Source organism: Barbus barbus, assembly GCF_936440315.1.
Source record: "Barbus barbus genome assembly, chromosome: 29".
In the NCBI taxonomy this organism is placed as follows: Eukaryota; Metazoa; Chordata; class Actinopteri; order Cypriniformes; family Cyprinidae; genus Barbus; species Barbus barbus.
This window is the reverse complement of record NC_136757.1, coordinates 3,997,862-4,017,770: the sequence shown is the minus strand read 5'-3', so window position 1 is coordinate 4,017,770 and position 19,909 is coordinate 3,997,862. Positions and strand designations below refer to the sequence as shown.

The 19,909-nt window shown below is 37.7% G+C and overlaps 1 protein-coding gene across 1 annotated transcript; it reads left to right on the top strand.

Moving 5' to 3' along the window:
* Positions 1–3,644: 3,644 nt before the first annotated feature.
* Positions 3,645–19,719, top strand: LOC306849230 (putative glutamate receptor). Its single transcript, XM_079384117.1, has 10 exons — positions 3,645–3,819; positions 4,049–4,130; positions 11,196–11,227; positions 11,323–11,502; positions 11,764–11,990; positions 12,083–12,180; positions 13,590–13,807; positions 14,195–14,414; positions 14,601–14,845; positions 17,641–19,719. Exons 2-10 carry the CDS (start codon positions 4,070–4,072, stop codon positions 17,734–17,736), a joined length of 1,377 nt encoding a protein of 458 aa, XP_079240243.1. The 5' UTR covers positions 3,645–3,819; positions 4,049–4,069; the 3' UTR covers positions 17,737–19,719.
* The last annotated feature ends 190 nt before the right edge of the window (positions 19,720–19,909 follow it).

The following is a 19,909-nucleotide window of genomic DNA, read 5'->3' as shown; positions in this document are numbered from 1 at the left end:
ATTGGGTGGTTGCTCTGCACGTTTAATAAACAAACTCCAACTGGTTCAAAATGCAGCAGCTAGAGTTCTTACTAGAACCAGGAAGTATGACCACATTAGCCCGGTTCTGTCAACACTGCACTGCCTCCCTATTAAACATCGTATACATTTTAAGATCTTGCTAATTATAAAGCCCTGAATGGTTTGGCACCTCAGTATTTGAGTGAGCTCTTATCGCATTATAGTCCTTCACGTCCGCTGCGATCTCAAAACTCTGGCCATTTGATAATACCTAGAATATCAAAATCAACTGCGGGTGGGAGACTGTTTTCCTATTTAGCGCCCAAACTCTGGAACAATCTACCTAACACTGTTCGGGAGGCAGACACACTCTGTCAGTTTAAATCTAGATTAAAGACCCATCTCTTTAACCTGGCTTACACATAATACATTACCGCATTCAAATCCGTTAAAGGATTGTTAGGCTGCATTAATTAGGAACCGGGAACACTTCCCAAAACACCTGATGTACTTGTTACTTCGTTAGAAGAATGGCATCTATGCTAATATTAGTCTGTTTCTTTCTTATTCCGAGGTCACCGTAGCCACCCAGATCCAGACTGTATCCAGATCAGATGGTGGATCAGCACCTAGAGATGACCTCTACAGCCAGGACACCTAGATGAGCTTCAGAGACTGATCCCCAGTGAAGACCCTGTCTCCAAGACGGCCATCGGGACAAGACCACAGGAACCAGATGAGTCCTGCTTTCTGATTCTGCTTTACCCTGCTGATTTTGTCTGGCCAGAGGAGAATGACACTATTTCGACAAACTATTTCCCCGTCTAAATACTGTAAAGCTGATATAAAGCCACCCAGCTTTATACAAGCTGATGCAAAGCTGCTTTGACACAATTTGCATTGTTAAAAGCGCTATACAAATAATAGTGACTTGACTTGACTCTTTCACAGATTGGAGAGCCTCTGTCCATCTTTACTTCTGAGAGACTCTACCTCTCTAAGACATCCCTTTTATAGCTAATCATGTTACAGACCTGATGTCAATTAACTTAATTAGTTGCTAGATGTTCTCCCAGCTGTATCTTTTCAAAATGTCTTGCTTTTTCAGCCCTTTGTTGCCCCGTGCCAACTTTTTTGAGACCTGTCGCAGGCATCAAATTTGAAATGAGCTCATTTAGTGAATAAAAGTGTAAAATCTTTCCGCTTAAACATTTGTTATGTTTGTTTTGTTCTATGGTGAATACAATATTGGCTCATGTGATTAGAAAGTCTTTTAGTTTTCATATTATTCAAATTTACAAAAACGTCCCGACATTTTCGGAATTCTGGTTGTATTAGTTAATGTTTAAATTAACATTAACTAAGATTAATAAATGCTTTAGATGTATTTTGCATTGTTAGTTCATGCTAAATGATGTAGTTAACTAGCGTGAATGGAACCTTACTGTAAAGTGTTACCAATATATTGCTAAAAGTTAATAAATCTTTCTGAAACAAACAAACACACATTAAAACATATTAATGAAATACAAAAAGAACAGAGTTTCTGTGTAATTTGCATAAAACTGTGTGTTCTGTATAAAATAATTCATAAATTCAATACAGCAATTTTTTACAAGTATGAATTTAATTTATACAAATTCGATGTGCTGGACAAAAGCTAAATTGTTCCTATATACTGTACTTTAATGTAAAAAATGTTGGTAGCTCATAAAATGTTAAGGGAAGTATTGTGAGTCAGAATGTGCAGGGAAAATAAAGAACTTTTTTATATTCTAAATATAAATTTCCTTTGCAGGTGCTTATAAGTAATTACTGAGTAAATACAAAAGCATAAAATATCAACATAAACTGTCAAAACATTCAACAGCCTCTTTTGAGAAATTCAATCAGTCTATGGCATTTGGCAGTCCAGACTCAAAACAACAAGATAAGAAATAAAGTCTCTAGTTTGGGAATCACTGGTGCTCACCTGCAAGACTCACCAAACACCAGCTTCATCTGAAACATTGAGAAGAGGACTCTGGAATACGGCTAGCATTTAGGCAGAGTTTCATACTGATAAATAATAAGAAAGAAGTAGAAAGAACAAAAGAATAAAGTTTGCAGGGTAAGTCATTGTTATGGATGGCAAACAGGTGAAAAAGCTTAAAAGAGAAACATGAGAAATATTAGCATGCAAAGAGATGCAAAAGCATGTTCAAAACTATAAGTATTTGCTTTAGAAAAAGAAATTGATGGTAAGACTTTAGTATTGGGACAAATTCTCACTATTAACTTGCTTATTAGCATGCCTATTATTAACATATTGGCTGTTTATATATAACTATTAATAAGCAGCAAATTAGGAGTTTATTGAGGCTTTGACAATCTGCAGAATATTTGCCTGTATTGCATGGCTCTCAGATGCATGCAATTCCCTTGTCCTCCAGAGACACCATCACAAGGACTTTATCTCAGTATACTCAAAACTCAAGCAGGGTCATGGGAATGCTGGAAACACACATCCGGAAATAAGAGCAATTTTGGATCACCATTTTATCTGTCCCACATGTCTTTGGATTGTCGGGGAAACAAAACACATTTGCAATCCTTCTAGTGCAATCACATTTACATGTGTTAAGTGTCACGTAATTGTCCAGATATGGCCACTGTAAATATCAGTAATATAACAATACTGACTAGATTCAGTTTAGTGTCAGAGCATGACTGGCAATGTCTGAGCAATTGCAAATTGTGTCTTTAAAACTGACATCTAGATAAAGAAAATGCAGAGGAGCTCTGTCCAAAGATGTTGCCCCCTGTGTTGTAATTCAGGCCCATTCTGAGAAGACCGGCTTTTATTTGGCTTCACCCTTTCCAACCCCTTAGCCCTGCACAGAGAACTCCTGCTGACAAAAAATGTCACAGAATAAAGCCTTGCCCCACACAAGATGTCCAATTACTTCTCGGACCAAAACGCAATTAAAAGATATTCTGTTCATTTTTTTTTTCTTTTCATTTTCACAGTGCCAGTTTTGACTGGATATTGTTATTGTCAAGACCCAAGATGTTTTGAGGATTGCCCCCTTTTTAACCCTTGATGAGTTCAAAAACACCATGACCTATTCATCGTCACTTATGACTGGCGTGTTGGATAAAAGCTCAGGCATGCCGAGGGCCATGGTTACCAAGACTACGATGGCTGGTGAGACGGACCATAGTCGAATCCTTCTGTGAGGCTAAATAAAAACCACCTTGGATTTACATGAATCTTTGAGTGGCAGAGATTGTAGGCTGTTGTCTTTCTAACAAAAGTTCACTTCATTAGGATTCGAGTGGCTTGCACTCACTTTGGATGTGCATTTATCACGGTGGTTCAGTTACACTTCAGTTTTCAAGTTGCGGTTTTAGCTTGTAGTGGAGCCACGCTGCAGAGGTTCAAACCCCCTTATGTTCACACCAGGTCCATTCTATAGGGTTATAAATTAGGATTAGGCCATTTTAGAGAGGCAAAATAAGTCAAACAATAAAATCCAGCACTCCATTCAATTTTCTATGAGCATCTAGAGAATAATTTCGGCACGCCCTGTGTAATGCACGGCTCTCAGATCCCTTGTTTGCAGGATCACATGCTTGTTATTCTTTGTCCAAGTTTCAATCTACCCATAAATCCTTGTGGATTTGTTGTGGTCAGACACAACCCCACCTTTCCCCCCACTCAAGACCATCCCCTGTTCTCTTATTGGCTGTTGTTAGTCTCTTGGGTGTATGTGTAAGCTTTATACAGTGTGCTGCCTCATGCATTGAGCAATAATAAGGGGGTGACTACAGTTTAGGGTAAGGTTGTTTTTGCTCATTTATTGCTGTTTAATAAGTAAAACTGTTTTGTTTAAGCATTTTGATCTTGGTTTTGTCTTTGCTGTACTAATGTAATATTTGAAACATTTAAAAGTGTACAATGACAGATCTTTAAAGAGATCAGCTGACTTTCAAATCAAAAGTTAATTACATACATTTGAATTTTTGAATGAATGATGTTTTGATAACACCATGTATATCATTCCAGTGCAGGTTATTGGCAGTAAAAATGACTCCATTAGGACTCGTCTTGGTCTCATCAGCACTGCTGGTTGGGCTCTGCGCTGCAGGTAACATCATACTGTGATATCAAACATAGTAAGACAAGCTGCAGGTGAATGTATAGCTGTGTTTTTAAGATAAATCTTTTTTGCTAAGCCTTGTGAATGAACTTTGTGAAGCTCAGACACTGTTTGTATGTATTTTTTATCGGCAGTTACTTTTTTCCCATTTATTGACTGACATGACTGTGTGAACATGCTGTTACTGTAGTTCTAGACTAAATGTGAATGTGCATTAATTCATCCCACTCACAAACAACAGATTTAGTATTCATCAAAATGAATTAAAATTGTGAAATGCAAACTCAGAATATGACGCAAACCTGCAATAATTAAATGTTAAACAACACAAATGTATCTAATCCCATTTTATTAACCAATGTATTGGCTGCTGACCTTTGATGATCCAGTTCAACCATACTAATAAGCAAAAATGACTTTAGATAAGCTAACAATTGTGCTCCATTGTTTTTTATTGCTGAAGAGTGTTGAACCTTCTTCTCCTGCGTTCTACTGTACAGACGTGAATTTACTTTTCCTTCAGCCTCAAGTTTATTCATTACACTTTTTGGTGTGAAAGGGCTTTTGCATTTGCAATAATTAGAGCTTCTTGTATTAATATTTAAAAAGTAGCGCAAAAGTAACGTAACGCATTACTTTCCATAAAAAGTAGCTAAGTAATGTAATTCGTTACTTTTTAGGGAGTAAGGCAATATTGTAATGCATTGCTTTTAAAAGTAACTTTCCCCAACACTGCCTGCATGAAAACAGAAGTAGTCCATCATAAACTTTTGTGAAATGATCCTTAGTTTTGGCTCACCAAGTGTATTTTTTAACTTAAAAATGTTTTCTGCTTGCCATATTGAGATCACATGGCCATATATGTCTTATAATTTAACCAAATTAAACCAAGGAATTTTCCAGTAATGTCAACATTCGCACCATAAACACCATTAGTGCTCCGGAGCTGGTGGGGGCAGCAGAGAGGTTAATATGTTTATTGACTGTGGCTAGGGGTTATGGTTTATGAGTTAAGGCTAGAAGGGATACAGCAAAAACTACTGGGTATGCGCACATCAATATAGTGTAATTTTTCTTACACTGTACAACAATAATTACCGTTTTTGCATTATTGTATGGGGTAGGTTTAGGGTGTAGACGTTAATAAAACAAAATCTAATAGGTAGAAAATAAAATGTATTGTTAGCTTCCGGTTTTTTGCTGCATCTCCCTTCACAAATGGGGTTATGGTTTGGCTGGTTAGCCCCACCCTAAATGCTTGCTGCGATTCCTATGGGTTTTCATAATGGTTTATGCAGTAGCCCTTCACTGCAGAACAAAGATCCAGGGGGCGGGGGTTGGATCCACATCTAGGGGGTGGAGATGGGTGGGTTTAGGGATCAGGGGGTGGAGACGGGTAGGTTTAGATAAATGTAAGGTGGGAGGGGTTGGATCTAGATCCAGCCACACCCCTTGGATCTTGTGTTCTGCAGTGAGGACCATCTCAATTTATGAGTAAAAAAAAAGTCTGTTGTAAATATAAATTGACTTGGACATTTTGCTCTACAATGTAAATTACACAGCCATACTGAAAACATGAATTTTGAAGTGGTTATGTTTATATTTACTTTTACATTTAGTCATTTAACAGATGCTTTTATCCTAAGCAACTTACAAATGAGGACAAAAGAAGCAATCAAATCAACAAAAGAGCAATAAAATACAAGTGCTGACAAGTCTCGGTTAGCTTAACATGCAATACACGTAGTAAGTGTCACGAACAGGCTAGGAGACACGGAGGAGTAAAGTCAATACAAGGGCTTTATTGAACAGGTGCAAGTGAGAGTACTGAGTGGAGGAGCGGGGGCAGGATCCAGGAAGGGAAGTCGGCGGTGCGCACTGCCGCGGGGATGATCAGGGCTAGGGAGTTCCAGGAGCGGTGGAGAACATGAGCGGTGGAGACTTGAAGCGGTGGAGATCAGGAGTTCTGTAGGTAGGCAACACAAAGTTAGTAGTCTGGCTAGGTTTGGGTAGTGAACGGTAGACCGGACGAGGAAGGAGTGCTGGCAGTGAGTGGATATAGTGCTGGTAATTAGCAGGTGACAGGTGTCAGTACACAGGTGACTGAGATCTGGGTAACGAGAGTGCAGGTGACTGTGATTCGCTGACAGTAAGTTTTTTTTTTTTTTTTTTTTTTTAAGAAAACAAGCAGAAACGAATAGAGTGCAGGTGTTAGAGCAGTGGTTCCCAACCACGTTCCTGGAGGACCCCCAACACTGCATGTTTTCCTTGTCTCCTTAATCAAACACACCTGATTCAGATCATCAGCTCATTAGTAGAGACTCCAAGACCTGAAATGGGTGTGTCAGACAAAGGAGAGATGCAAAATATGCATTGTTGGGGGGCCTCCAGGAACGTGGTTGGGAGCCACTGTGTTAGAGGGTCAAGTGTTTTTTTTGTTTGTTTGTTTTTAATAAAAAAGAATACAAATAGATTTTAAAAAATAGACTAGAGAGTGCTTGTTTTAGAGGGTCAAATAAAGAAAAATATATATATATATATATTTAAAAATATACATTGTATACATTTTGTATACAATCAACAAAATAAATTTTAATGTATATTTAAAAAATGTATAATTTTAATAAGCCACTATGTTAGAATGTTTGGGGTGTGAGTGTGTGCCGTTTACTTTGTACAACAATACGTCTAAGTTTGGTCAAGTTAGGTTTACCACAGACCTTATTTTACTCATGAATGGAGAAAAAAATCATTCTAGGCCTAAATACCTATAGGAAATTCTCAAGGAGATTTGGACAACATACAGTATGAACAACGTTTCATTAGTAGATGTGTAGGTTTCATTCCTTTTTTTCATCTGGGATTAGTCACTTAAAATAATCAGCTCAGAAATTTCTGTGGTTGCAATTAGTAGAAAGCGAGGATTGTAAATCGTGTATTTCTTGGGCTTCTGTACGAGCTGGACAGTTATGGACTAATGGACAGTTTAGACCTTTTATGTACATTTTGAGGTGTTTCCAAGATTTTCAAGGTTTTGCCCCTTTTTTAACCCTTCATGAGTTCATGAACACCATGAGCTATTCATCATCATGACAACTGAAATCATTTCATCATGCTCATGTGATGTTGTCATTACAGCAAGGACTTCAGGGGTCTGAGGGGAATAGGGTTTAACAGTGCCTATAACCAGACGGTCCATGGACGTGCCGTCTGAGGCTAGGACAAAGCAGGATGTAGATAGAGCCAATGTGAGTCTGAAACGGCATGTCTAAGTCTGAGGCACTGCACTGCTCTGGCACTGTCTCATGACGTCCCGCCAGGTCTGGAGCAATCAGCATTCAGACCGGAGAACACTGCTGCTATTCACTACAAGGAGTGTGATTAATCAATTAGCCACCTCTAACTAAGCAGTTACTAATGCGGGGCAGTCCATGACATGACTTCAGTTTTGATGGCATGTACGTTTTTCATGGTTTGAATGGAAGGATGAGAGTGTCAGTGATATGCTGTGATACTGATGGAGGCCTGCTGTCACACGGATGAAACTCAGACAACAACACATTCTCACCAGAAACTGGCCAGGCTTATTCAACATTGCTCAAGCACTTTAACTCTAACTTTACCTAGAAAACTAGAATAGATGCAAAGTCTTCATAAATTAATTTTGTATGACAATAATTTGAAATGCAATATATATAGTTCATTCAAAAATATCTATTTTAAAACTACTTTTATCACTTACTGTTATATTACCACCATGTCATGATTTGCTTTCTTCCATAAGTCCCCTAAAAAAAAGAAAATATTCATATTGTTTTCCATATTATTACAGTGGACAGCGACTAAAGACTTCAAAAACAACATAAAAATTTCATAAAAATGGTCTATGCAACTTGTGCACGAGGCTTCTGAAGTCATTCTATATAGATTTCTGTAAGAAACACATGGACATTTTAAATCAGTTTTGACTGAAACCGAGTTTATGAATTGGTGAATAAACAACTTGAGAATTTCATTAAGATCAGCTTTGTGAATCAGATTAACCAATTTATAAAAAAAAAAATTAAGAAAAAGATGTGAATGAATGAATGATCATGGATTGATTGTAGTTTTGACTACTTTAATGATTCTTTTATGGGTCTTTGCATCTTTTTGGATCTACAGTCCCAGTTTATAGTACTGTAATTGCTTGGAAAAGAGCATGGGGACCAGTCTTGAAATAGCATGTGTGTTGGGCCCTATTTTAACGATCTAAGTGCATGGTCTAAAGCGCAAGGCGCAGGTGCACTCAGGGCGTTTCCGTATTTTGCTATTGTAACGAAGGGAAAAACGGTCGGCGCGCCCGGCGCGTGGTCTAAAATTGTTGTCCCTGGTGTTTTGGGGCATAACGTGCAATAAACCAATCAGAGTCTCATCTCCCATTCCCTTTAAGAGCGAGTTGCGCTCGCGCCTTTGCGGATTCGCTATTTAAACGGCGGAATTATAAGGCGCACACAGACTGAACGCGTCTCCAGAGAGCAAACGGATCTGCTCATGCGCGAGCATATAGGTAGGCTAATTCTGATACACGCAATGACTATCCATTATGGCATGTATGACATTTTTATATTCATGTAGCCTACACAATAATATTCTTTTACACTGTAATCCTTTAATTTTTAATATTTGGCATGTTTTTGTGCTGCTGCGCGTCCCTGTGTGTAATAAGCAAAGTGAACGCGCGTTGTGGACCCGCCCAGAGGCGCATTTTCTACTAACGCGCTCCTTAAATAACAAAAAAAAAAAATGCGCCATTGACTTTAGACCAAGTGTGAGTTGGTCTATGGCGCAGTCTATTTTCAGTTCCTCAAAATAACAACGTGCCAACAATGCTCCTGAACACACCTCTTTTAGACCAGCACGCCCATGAGCGCACAAATGGGCGCAAATGCAACGCGGCGCAGGATGTGAAAATGAAAGCATTGCGCGAGATGGTCCTCACTGCAGAACACAAGATCCAAGGGGTGTGGCTAGATCTAGTTCCAACTCCTCCCACCTTACATTTACCTAAACCTACCCGTTGAACATACATTTACCTAAACCCACGCATCTCCACCCCCTAGATGTGGGTCCAACCCCGCCCCCTGGATCTTTGTTCTGCATTGCGCCGGGTGTATAATAAGGCCCCATGTGGTTAAATTACAATCACGTATGTGATTTACTTTTTAAGGTAATATGTTGACTCAGTATAGTTATTAACTGAATGAACACATAGGCCTGAATACTTGGCACGTGATACACAATGATGGTGACAATCAGTAAATAGTGTTTGATTATGAATGGGTCATTTTGAGTAAAAAATGAACTCAGATGTCACAAAACAGCAAGTTACTAAACCTAACAACAAAAGCAACCATAAAACAGTAAATATCTCAAAAACAGCAAAAAAAAATTACCTTATTAATTATTCATGTCCAAGTGCATGATGGGAACAAAGGGATAATGATGTACTTAAACAAACTTTGTAAAAATAAACAATTCCAAGTAAAACATACTTGTAAGTTCAAACTTTAAATTCTACAAGCTTAAATTGAGTACTAATATTGAATTTACTCTTCTTCTTTTTTAATTCTTGCCTGAACTAAATTATTTCATGTAGAAATTACATTTGTTTTTATGTAGTATTTACTTCACCACAAAATCATTTTTATCAGTGAGAGTTCAACAGTGTTGTTCACTCATTCACATTAATTGTTGCGAATGCCACAATTGAGTATACTCTTTATTTATTTATTAATGAAATTATTATAATTTGACCCATATATAACTTCAAGCAACAACACTTTGATTCATGATTATAGACTGACATACACATTCATGCATCTTTCAGCATGTCTGCTCGTTAATGTGGTCTGCATTAAAAAACAGGATCAAAACAATAAAGAGAACAACTTCCAAGTGGACTCAGATGCTGCATCCAGACGAGTGGGGCACTTTCCCATCATTTTGTAAGCGCTTTCTTTAGAGAGTCACTGGAACTTTCTCAAACTCTCACCGCATCCGTTCCGCTGCAGGAGGCAGTGCACACTCAAAAACAAGCTTTTGTTTATTTCCAACTATCTCCTTTTAAGTCTCATTTTGTCAAAGCAAGATTAGTGGCCGTGAGGCGACCGTTTCACCATTGCGGTTAGCACAAGTGGGACATTGTCTGCATCTGCTAAATTTGGGAATATTAGTGGTTGTTTGAAGAAGAGTGCAAAGTACATCCCAGCGTGACAGAATGCTTCATTAGCAACCAGGAATGCCGTCCAAGTGCTCTGCCCGTGTCAAATTGAGGCAAGCAGTGTTTTTTCCCTGGTTCTGTTTCTACTCACTGATTTGAAAATTGGATTAGCTCACAAAAAAAAAAAACCTAACATCTAACAGCCAATTAGAGACAAGAAGAAAGTCAAGCATCACTTGTACTACCACTCATACTTAAGGTCACTGATTTGAACAAATCCTTAACCCTACGTATTAAAGGTAGTTCACTCAACCTCACGTTGTTCCAAACCTGTATGAGTTTCTGTCTTCTGCTGAACATAAAATAAGATATTTTAAAGAATGTTGTTAACCAAACAGTTTTTCATCCCCATTGGCTTCCATTGTATTTTTTTTCATACTACAGAAGTGAATGGGGACCAGCAACTGTTTGGTTACCCACATTACACTCTTAAAAATAAAGGTGCTTCAAAAGGTTCTCCAAGTGATGCCATAGAAGAACCATTTTTGGTTCCACAAAGAACCATTCAGTCAAAGGTTCTTTAAAGAACTATCTTTTTATAATCTGAAGAACCTTCTTTCACCACAAAGAACCTTTTGTGAAACAGAAAGCTTCTTCAGGTGTTAAAGGTTCTCTATGGAACCATTTAGACAAAAAGGTTCTTCTATGGCATCGTGAAGCACCTTTATTTTTAAGAGTGCATTCAAAAGACTGAGCCAAGCATTCAACCTGATATCTGTAGTAATGAAGATTTAGTGGAGGATTCTTATGGATTTGTATCTGGCTGAATGAAATGTTGTTTTATATTTTAGGACCACAGGTATTAAGAGTTACAACCATCAAGGTAAGTTAAGTTAGTTCCATCGGGGATGCTCATTTATGTCTGTAATGATAACTAAATCATGTTTTCGGGTTGGTGTTACTCACAATCCCATGCAGGAGGAACCGTATGCAATGTCCAAAGGCTCTGAACTGGAGGGCTTTTGCATTGACCTGCTGTCAGCTGTCTCAAAGAAATTAGATTTTAAGTATGATATTAAGCTCGTGAAGGACGGCCGGTATGGCATAACGGATGAAAGTGGCAACTGGAACGGCATGATTGGAGAAGTTGTCAGAGGGGTGAGTATCATTCATTTTTTGGAGTTAAGTAGTTGCATATAGTGTTTAAATGTTGTAATTTGGACATCTACAGTTTGTTAGTTTCTTTACTATTTCAATTGTATTCATTTACTTCTGTGTTCGTCTTGAACACATGAAAATGCAAAGGTATGCCTTTCACATTCAATATCTGTTTCTAATAAGTCTTGCCTGCAGGTACAGTATTACGCAAAAGTATCCAAAGAAACCATCTTTGTGTGTTTGTATTGCTCATTTCTACAGGAAGCAGACATCGCTGTGGCACCTCTAACTGTTACAGCTAAACGTGAGACAGCTGTGGACATGACCAAACCCTTCATTCAGACGGGTCTTAGTTTCATCCTGAGGAAAGACTTGGCCTCTGATGACTCGCAGTTCCTCAGCCTTCTTAACCTGTTCTCCACTGAGATGTGGATGGGTGTGCTGGTCGCCTACCTGCTGACCTCCGTCTGCATCTTCTTAGTGTCACGGTAAGGGTGGGATAATAAAACCATGGCACTTTGAAATGTAGGATAATATTTACATTATATTCCAAAGAATTAATATGATTTTTTTTTTTTAGGATTAGCCCCTGTGAATGGGAGCAACCAGAGAAAGAAAATAATTTCTTCACGCTCTCACACTGTTTTTGGTATACCGTGGGAGCAATGACTCTTCAAGGTAGTGTAGGATAATCATGGTTATGAATATTTGCACCCACACGGACTTCAGAATGAAAGAAGCAATGCATCAAAACAATTTGGCTCAGACTGTTTGTTTGTTTTTTCAGCAGGATTTACTAGGATTACTTATATAATTTTAAACGAGAGCCAGTTTATGAATAACATTGCAACAACCACACAAGCAACACAGGCTCATATTGTTTTGCAAAAATTAAAAAAATTTACCTCTATATACACTTCACTTAAACACAGCAGTAAAACACCAAATCTTTTATTCCTTTTTACACAAGTTTATGATTGCAGTGGCGTATTTGTGGTCATTTACTTGAACAAAACAATCCCAAACAAACCTCAAAACAATTCTACGTTGCATTACATTTTAATGTTTACATTATCAGCTGCATATGGCATAGTAAACTTGCTCGGATGCTCACCTGGTATAGCACTGCACTTGGGATGAGGAGCAATTGAGTGCAAGTGAAACATGGGTCAGGATTTAAAAAAGAAGCTTTATGGCATGTTTGCTTCTGTTAATACTATTAGGGTAAGGTTTAGTGTAGATGGTATGTTATTTTCAAACACGATAAAGCATTAAAGGGATAGTTCACCCAAAAATGATAATTCTAGTATCACATACATAAACAACGTATGCTGTTCTGTGTCAGCCGCACCGCACATGGATACATTGTTTACATTCAAATCAAAGCATATCCGCATATCCTGACACAGAACAGCATATGTTGTTTATGTATGTGATACTCTCCAAAATGGTGCTATAGGGTGGCGTGAAGGAGACGATTGAATAAAGTCGTTATTTTTGTTTTCTTTGAGCAGAAATAGTATTCTAGTAGCTTTGTATAATTACGGTTGAACCTCTGATGTCACATGGATTATTTTAACGATCTCCTTGCTACGTTTCTGGACCTTGGTCGTGTTAGGATCCTTGCTGTCTATGGAGGTTCAGAGAGCTCTCGGATTTCATCACAAATATCTTAATTTGTGTTCTGAAGATGAACGGAGGTCTTAGGGGTTTGGATGACATGAGGGTGAGTAATTAATGACAGAATTTTCCTTTTTGGGTGAACTAACCCTTTAACTGTTTAGTGCCACTCACCAGACATTTCATTTACAAACTGCTTTGACATTGAAGGTAACCAAGGGTAGCTAAGGTAAAAACCATTGCCATGTTTATATGTTTGAGATAAACTGAACGTGCTTTTAGCACCACTCACTGGATATTTTACTTTGAAAGTATCGTAAAACATGCAAGAAGCAATATATGATTTTGCAGAAATGTTGGCACAGGCATGTTCTTCCAATGAACCTGATTTGCTGAATTACCTAAAAACAAATCTGCAGTGACAGAGTTTATTAAAAATTAGAAGTTCATTATAAATGTTGCCGTAGGTGCTGGTCCTCACCCCAAGGCTCTTTCGGGACGGGTCATTACCTCTATCTGGTGGCTGTTTTCATTAGTGCTGCTTGCATGTTTCTTCGCCAACCTCAGTTTATGGCTGCATTCAGACAACCAGCAAATGTCAATCAAGAGCTTTGAAGACCTCGCTAATCAAAACTTGATTGAGTATGGCACCATTAAAGATTCCTTATCTTTTAACTTCTTCAAGGTAAGACACAGTATTTACAATCAACAGAATCAGTTAGTTAAAATATATAATATTATTTAAAATTCTTCAAGAATTTCTTTAAAGGGTTTGTTCTCTACAAAGTTTGTTCTTTGTGGCGAAAGAAGGTTCTTCAGATTATAAAAAGTTAATAAAGAGATGGTTCTTTAAAAAAACACCTTTGACTGAATGGTTCTTTGTGAAACCAAAAATGGTTCTTCTATATGGCATCTCTGTGAAGAACCTTTAAAGCACCTGTATTTTTAAGAGCGTAGAAATCTACATTTTGTGCAAACTGATCTGAATTTTGAACCATTTAATGTCAGTTGGTTATGCACCCATATGACTGCAGCTCTCAACCATATTTCATTATTATCTGCCTTTGACCAGAACTCAAACAACCCCACATACCACAGGATCTATGAGCACATCAAGAAAGCCCAGAGCTATTCACTCAATGCAGAAGAAGGTTTCCGAAAGGCTCAGAAAGGCAACTATGCTTTCATCGGTGAATCTGTGTCCCTCGACCTGGCAGTGGCGAGATACTGCAACCTCACACGTGCTCCAGAAATCATCGGCATGAGGGGGTACAGCATCGCCGCGCCTTTAGGTAAGTCCCAAAATTCTCATTTTTAGACAGTACCATGATGATTTATGGTTTTATGTCCCATTTTAATAATACTGACTACCACTGATGTACCATGTAAACACTATGGTACATAAATATTGCAATCAGTCAGTATTAGCAGTGCTTCCTGAAAGGTCTCACTATGCATGTGTTTGTTAATGTCCTCAGGCTCTCCTTTAGTGAAAAACCTAAGTGTTGCCATTCTGCGTCTGAGCGAGTCTGGTGAGTTGGATTATTTCCGCAGTAAGTGGTGGTCTAGCAGTTGTGTGGCAAAAAATGGCAAGAGTGCTCCACTGAAGCCCACCAGTCTGAAGGGAATCTTCTTATTACTGGCCCTCGGTCTGGGATTGGGGCTTTTCTTGGCTCTGATGGAACTGGCAGCCAAATCACGCAAAATTGCTAACACTCAGCAGGTGGGTCCAATATATTAATAGGGTCCATTTTCCATCTACAGTATGTGACAGGTCAAAAGGTGTCCTTGTTACAATGTAATTATACTTTTAAGTACTACTGAGTAATATTAATTAGTTACATGTACTTACTATATGGTTATAGGGTTAGAATTAGGGTTTGGCTTAGGTGTAAGTGCATGTAACGTGTATCAAGGACACCTTAAAATAAAGTGTTACCTTAAATTTACAATAACTGTTTTGTAATTTAATATATTTTTTAAATGTAATTTATTTCTGTGATCAAAGCTGAATTTTAGCATCATTACTCCAATCTTCAGTGTCACATGATCCTTCAGAAATCATTCTAATATGCTGATTTGCTGCTCAAGAAACATTTATTATTGCCATCAATGTTGAAAACTGTTTTTGCTCTTTAATATTTTGTGTTTGTGTTTTAATATTCATAAGTTTTGGGCCAGTAGGATTTAAAAAATGGTAACACTTATAAGGTGTCATTTGTTAACATTAGTTAATGTATGAACTAACATGAACAAACAATGAACAATGCATTTATTACACTCTTTATTAATATTTGTTAATGTTAGTGAATGAAAATACAGTAGTTCATTGTTTATTCATGTTAGTTATGAAGATTAAAAGATTAATAAATGCTGTAGAAGTATTGTTCATTCTTAGTTCATGTTTACTAATGTTAACTAATGAACCTCATTGTAAAGTTTTACCAAAAAAATCATACTTTCATTCAGCAAGGATAGATTAAATTGATTAAAATGTGACACTAAATACATTTATAATGACACAAGTCAAGTCAAGTCACCTTTATTTACGTATATAGCGCTTTTAACAATGTAAATTGTGTCAAAGCAACTGCACAATATCAAAAAAGGAAACTAGTGTGTCAATAATGTAAAATGAAAAGATTAAAAAACAGATTTTCAGTTAAAGCCATTTCATTATAGAATTCAGTGATGCCATCATCCAGCTCAGTTCAGTTTAAATAGTGTCTATGCAATCAGGTCGACGATATCGCTGGAAATGAAGTGTCGCCAACTAAGCAAGCCAGAGGCGACAGCGGCAAGGAACCAAAACTCGATCGGTGACAGAATGGAGAAAAAAACCTTGGGAGAAACCAGGCTCAGTCGGGAGGCCAGTTCTCCTCTGGCCAAACGAACCAGCAGTTCAATTCCAACTGCAGCAAAGTCTGATTGTAAGGGCTCAACTGGTTCCAGTGGTCTTTCCCGATGGCTGTCTAAGTGGCGGGGTCCTCACTGGGGATCTGTCTCTGGCGCTCATCTCGGTGTCCTGGTCTCCGCTGATGTTCAGGGCTGTAGAGGTCGTCTCTGGGTGTTGATCCACCATCTGATCTGGATAAGGACTGGATCTGGTGACTGCAGTGACCATCTGGGCTGGATACGGACTGGATCTGGTGACTGCAGTGACCATCTGGGATGGATACTGACTGGGGATATGTCCCCGGGGCTCACCCAGGTGTCCGGCCTCCGCCGACGATCAGGGCCACATACATCATCTCCCAGCGCCGATCCACCATCTGATCCAGACACGGATTGAGAAACAGAAACAGAAAACAGACAAATATTAGCGTAGATGCCATTCTTCTTATGATGTAACGAGTACATCATGTGTTATGGGGAGTGTTCCCGGTTCCGGTTGATCTAATTAATGCAGCCTGACAATCCTTTAACGGATTTGAATAATAGAAGTGTATTAGTGTGTTATGTGTAAGCCAGGTTAAAGAAATGTGTCTTTAATCTAGATTTAAACTGACAGAGTGTGTCTGCCTCCCGAACAGTATTAGGTAGATTGTTCCAGAGTTTGGGTGCTAAATATGAAAAGGATCTGCCGTCCGCAGTCTTATTCTAGGTATTATCAAACGGCCAGAGTTTTGAGAACAAATTTAAAATCTATACGATGTTTGATGGGGAGCCAATGCAGTGTTGACAGAACCGGACCAATATGGTCATACTTCCTGGTTCTAGTAAGGACTCTAGCTGCTGCATTTTGAACCAACTGTAATTTGTTGATCAAGCGTGCAGAACAACCACCCAATAAAGCATTACAATAGTCTAACCTTGAGGTCATAAAAGCATGAATTAGTATTTCTGCATTTGACGCTGAGAGCATAGGTCGCAATTTAGATATGTTTTTGAGATGGAAAAATGCAGTTTTACAGATGCTAGAAACATGTCTTTGAAATGAAAGATTGCTATCAAACAGCACACCTAGGTTCCTAACTGATGAAGAAGAAGATCATGGTTCTGATGCGCTGCACTCGCGGTTTTAAGATGTGAACGATCAAATTAGTTAGATTCGTTTGATAGATAATACCAGAAATATGGTGGGAATTAAGTTATATATTACAAGTATGCTTTTGAAATTCGTTTACTGTTTTCACGCACACACACACACAACAACAACAAAAATTAAGCAGCAATTTTTTTTTGGGGGGGGGGGGGGGGGGTGGGGGTTAAACTAAACACATTAAATGTTACAAAACAATTGCATTTTTTTTTAAACGCACAAAAAAATGCTGTTCTTCCTAACTTTCTGTTCACCAAAACATTCTTAAATTGTAATAATATTTCCCAATATTACTTTTTTATATTTATACAATATATTATGATAAATAAATGCAGCATTGTTGAAAATTTTAATTAAAAACTTAAAAAAACAATACTGAATAGTAGTGTACTCTTTTTGGAACATGGTATTAAATTGACCTGAGGCTATGGTACACAGACAGATTTTGAAACTGAAAATGACCTTGTTTCTTACAGAAATCCTGCTGCTCTGTGATGTCTGCTGAACTCAGTCAGCGCTTCAGAGGTGGAGAGGCGATTACACCGGAGTCCTCTGAGAAAAGCAAAGCCTAAAAAGCAAAGCCCCAACAAAGCACTGACACACATGCATTTAATAACTTAACGTTTATTACATCCACAACAAAGTTACTCACTACTAACCAAACTAGGTGGGCGAAACTCATAAAAGCATTGCATTGGTTGTGCACACTTCAAAATCGAAAAATTCTACATTGCTTAAAGAGAATTAAGCCAAATATAAGGGCTATTACTATTTTTTTGGATTCGAGAACACTGCTTTCTGGGTGTAATATGACCCGTGTTTCATGAGATTCAGCAGGTAATACTCCAGCATTTTATCTAGAGACAAAATGTGGCTCTATTAACTATATTAAGCATGTCTAATAATTAGTTTTATTTAAGTTAAGGATTCATCGTTAATAATATAGGTTGTTATATTATTTCATTACAAGATCAGTTGCATAGCTATAGGGTAGAAGACGCTCCAAACGTTCTGACCAAATATACTCAACCTGCTTATATCTAAAATACTGAGATCATCCCTATTGCTGTTTTAATAGCAGAACAATGTGTGCCATGATGAGTAGTGATATATTACTAAAAATGTACGAGAAGATTGCATACACATATGATTTTATTTGATTTCTTTTTTAATAAAATGATGCATGCAAAATATATACACAGTACCCAGAAAATATTCCATTTCTTATTTCTGTTTGCATATTTAATTCTTGTTTTCAGTATTCATTTTTTTGTGTATTAATAATTGCACAGTTCATACTTTTTTTTCTTTTCTTTTTTTACCAGTGTTTTGTACTACGTATTCTATGTACGTCTATCTGTTCTGCTCCAGGTTTTCTTGTTTAGGGAGAGCACACTTCGATACATGCCACAGATTCTCTATGAGATCAGATTTTGACCTGATCATTGCTTTTCACCTGTTTTGTGTTTGAGCCACTCCAGTGTTTATTCAATGTTTGGGATCAACTTCTTTGCAAGTTTCAGTTCTGTAGCTGAATTAAACAGGCTCTCTTGCAATATTTCACTACATTTTGCATCATCCATTCTTCATTTCCAAGAAGAAAGTCCAGTCCCTAAAGAAGAGCAGCAGCCCCACAGCGTGATGTTAGCACTGCATTATTGACCTGTGGCCATTGAGCTGCAAGATTTACGGCACACATAACACTTTAAATTTGAAGTAAAAAGTTCTATCTTGGTCTCATCCGACCACAACATGTTTCCCACGCTGAACTAAATCACTGTTTTCTTGGCAAATTCTCATGGTTCTTTTTGAGTAGTGGCCTCTTTGTGCCAGCCTCAGTTGTTTACAGCTCTTCGTTAGGTCGAGTGGGTCACCTTTACTCTGTTCTTAGCCATTGAATTCTGCAGCTCTTTCAAGTGAACAATGGCCTCTCTGTGGCTTCTCCCACAAATCTCTTTGTTCAAGCAGAGAGAGTGAGAGACGGCATGGCCAACGGTGCCCACACAAGAACATTACAGCTCTTAGATTTTGTGCTGCACCAAATTTATGTATCAGTTTCATGTTAACGCTCTTAGAAAGCTCTTTGGTCCTTATTTGCATGATTTGCATGGCAGTTTTTTTGATATGCTTGTTTTATTTCAGAGAAGCCGACTGTAAACCTGCTATATGCTTGATAAGGGTTTTCATTACTATACAACAGCTTCTGTTATACTGGGATTATACAGCAGAAATATGACATAATTTACCGTTTAGGATGAGAATAATTTCAAGATAAATTAGTGAATTATTTTAATTAATCATTTCTAAAAAAGCTGAAAAAGCTCTCTATTCATTTACTAACTGCTTGTTTTCTTTAAAAAAATGACACTGGCTTTTCTAATCTTTTTATTCTATCAATTTGTTTTCTTTTTATTTATTACACAATCAACAAAAGCAAAAGAGGCCTCTAACACTAGCTTGCTCTATTCTTTTTCTATTATAGGCCCCTATCAGTTTTCTTTTTATTTATTATTATATAATACAAAATTAAAACACATTGCTACATGTACTGCGTTAATAATCATTGCTTCTGTTGTCCTCATTTGTAAATCGCTTTGGATAAAAGCATGTAAACGTAAAAGGGAGCTGAATGAATTTAATTTAAACAACAGAAACACATATTACTATTTTTATTTTAATATACATTTATTTTATATAATATTCAAACAGCAAACAAATAATTGTGTGAGAAATTTAGCGAGAAAC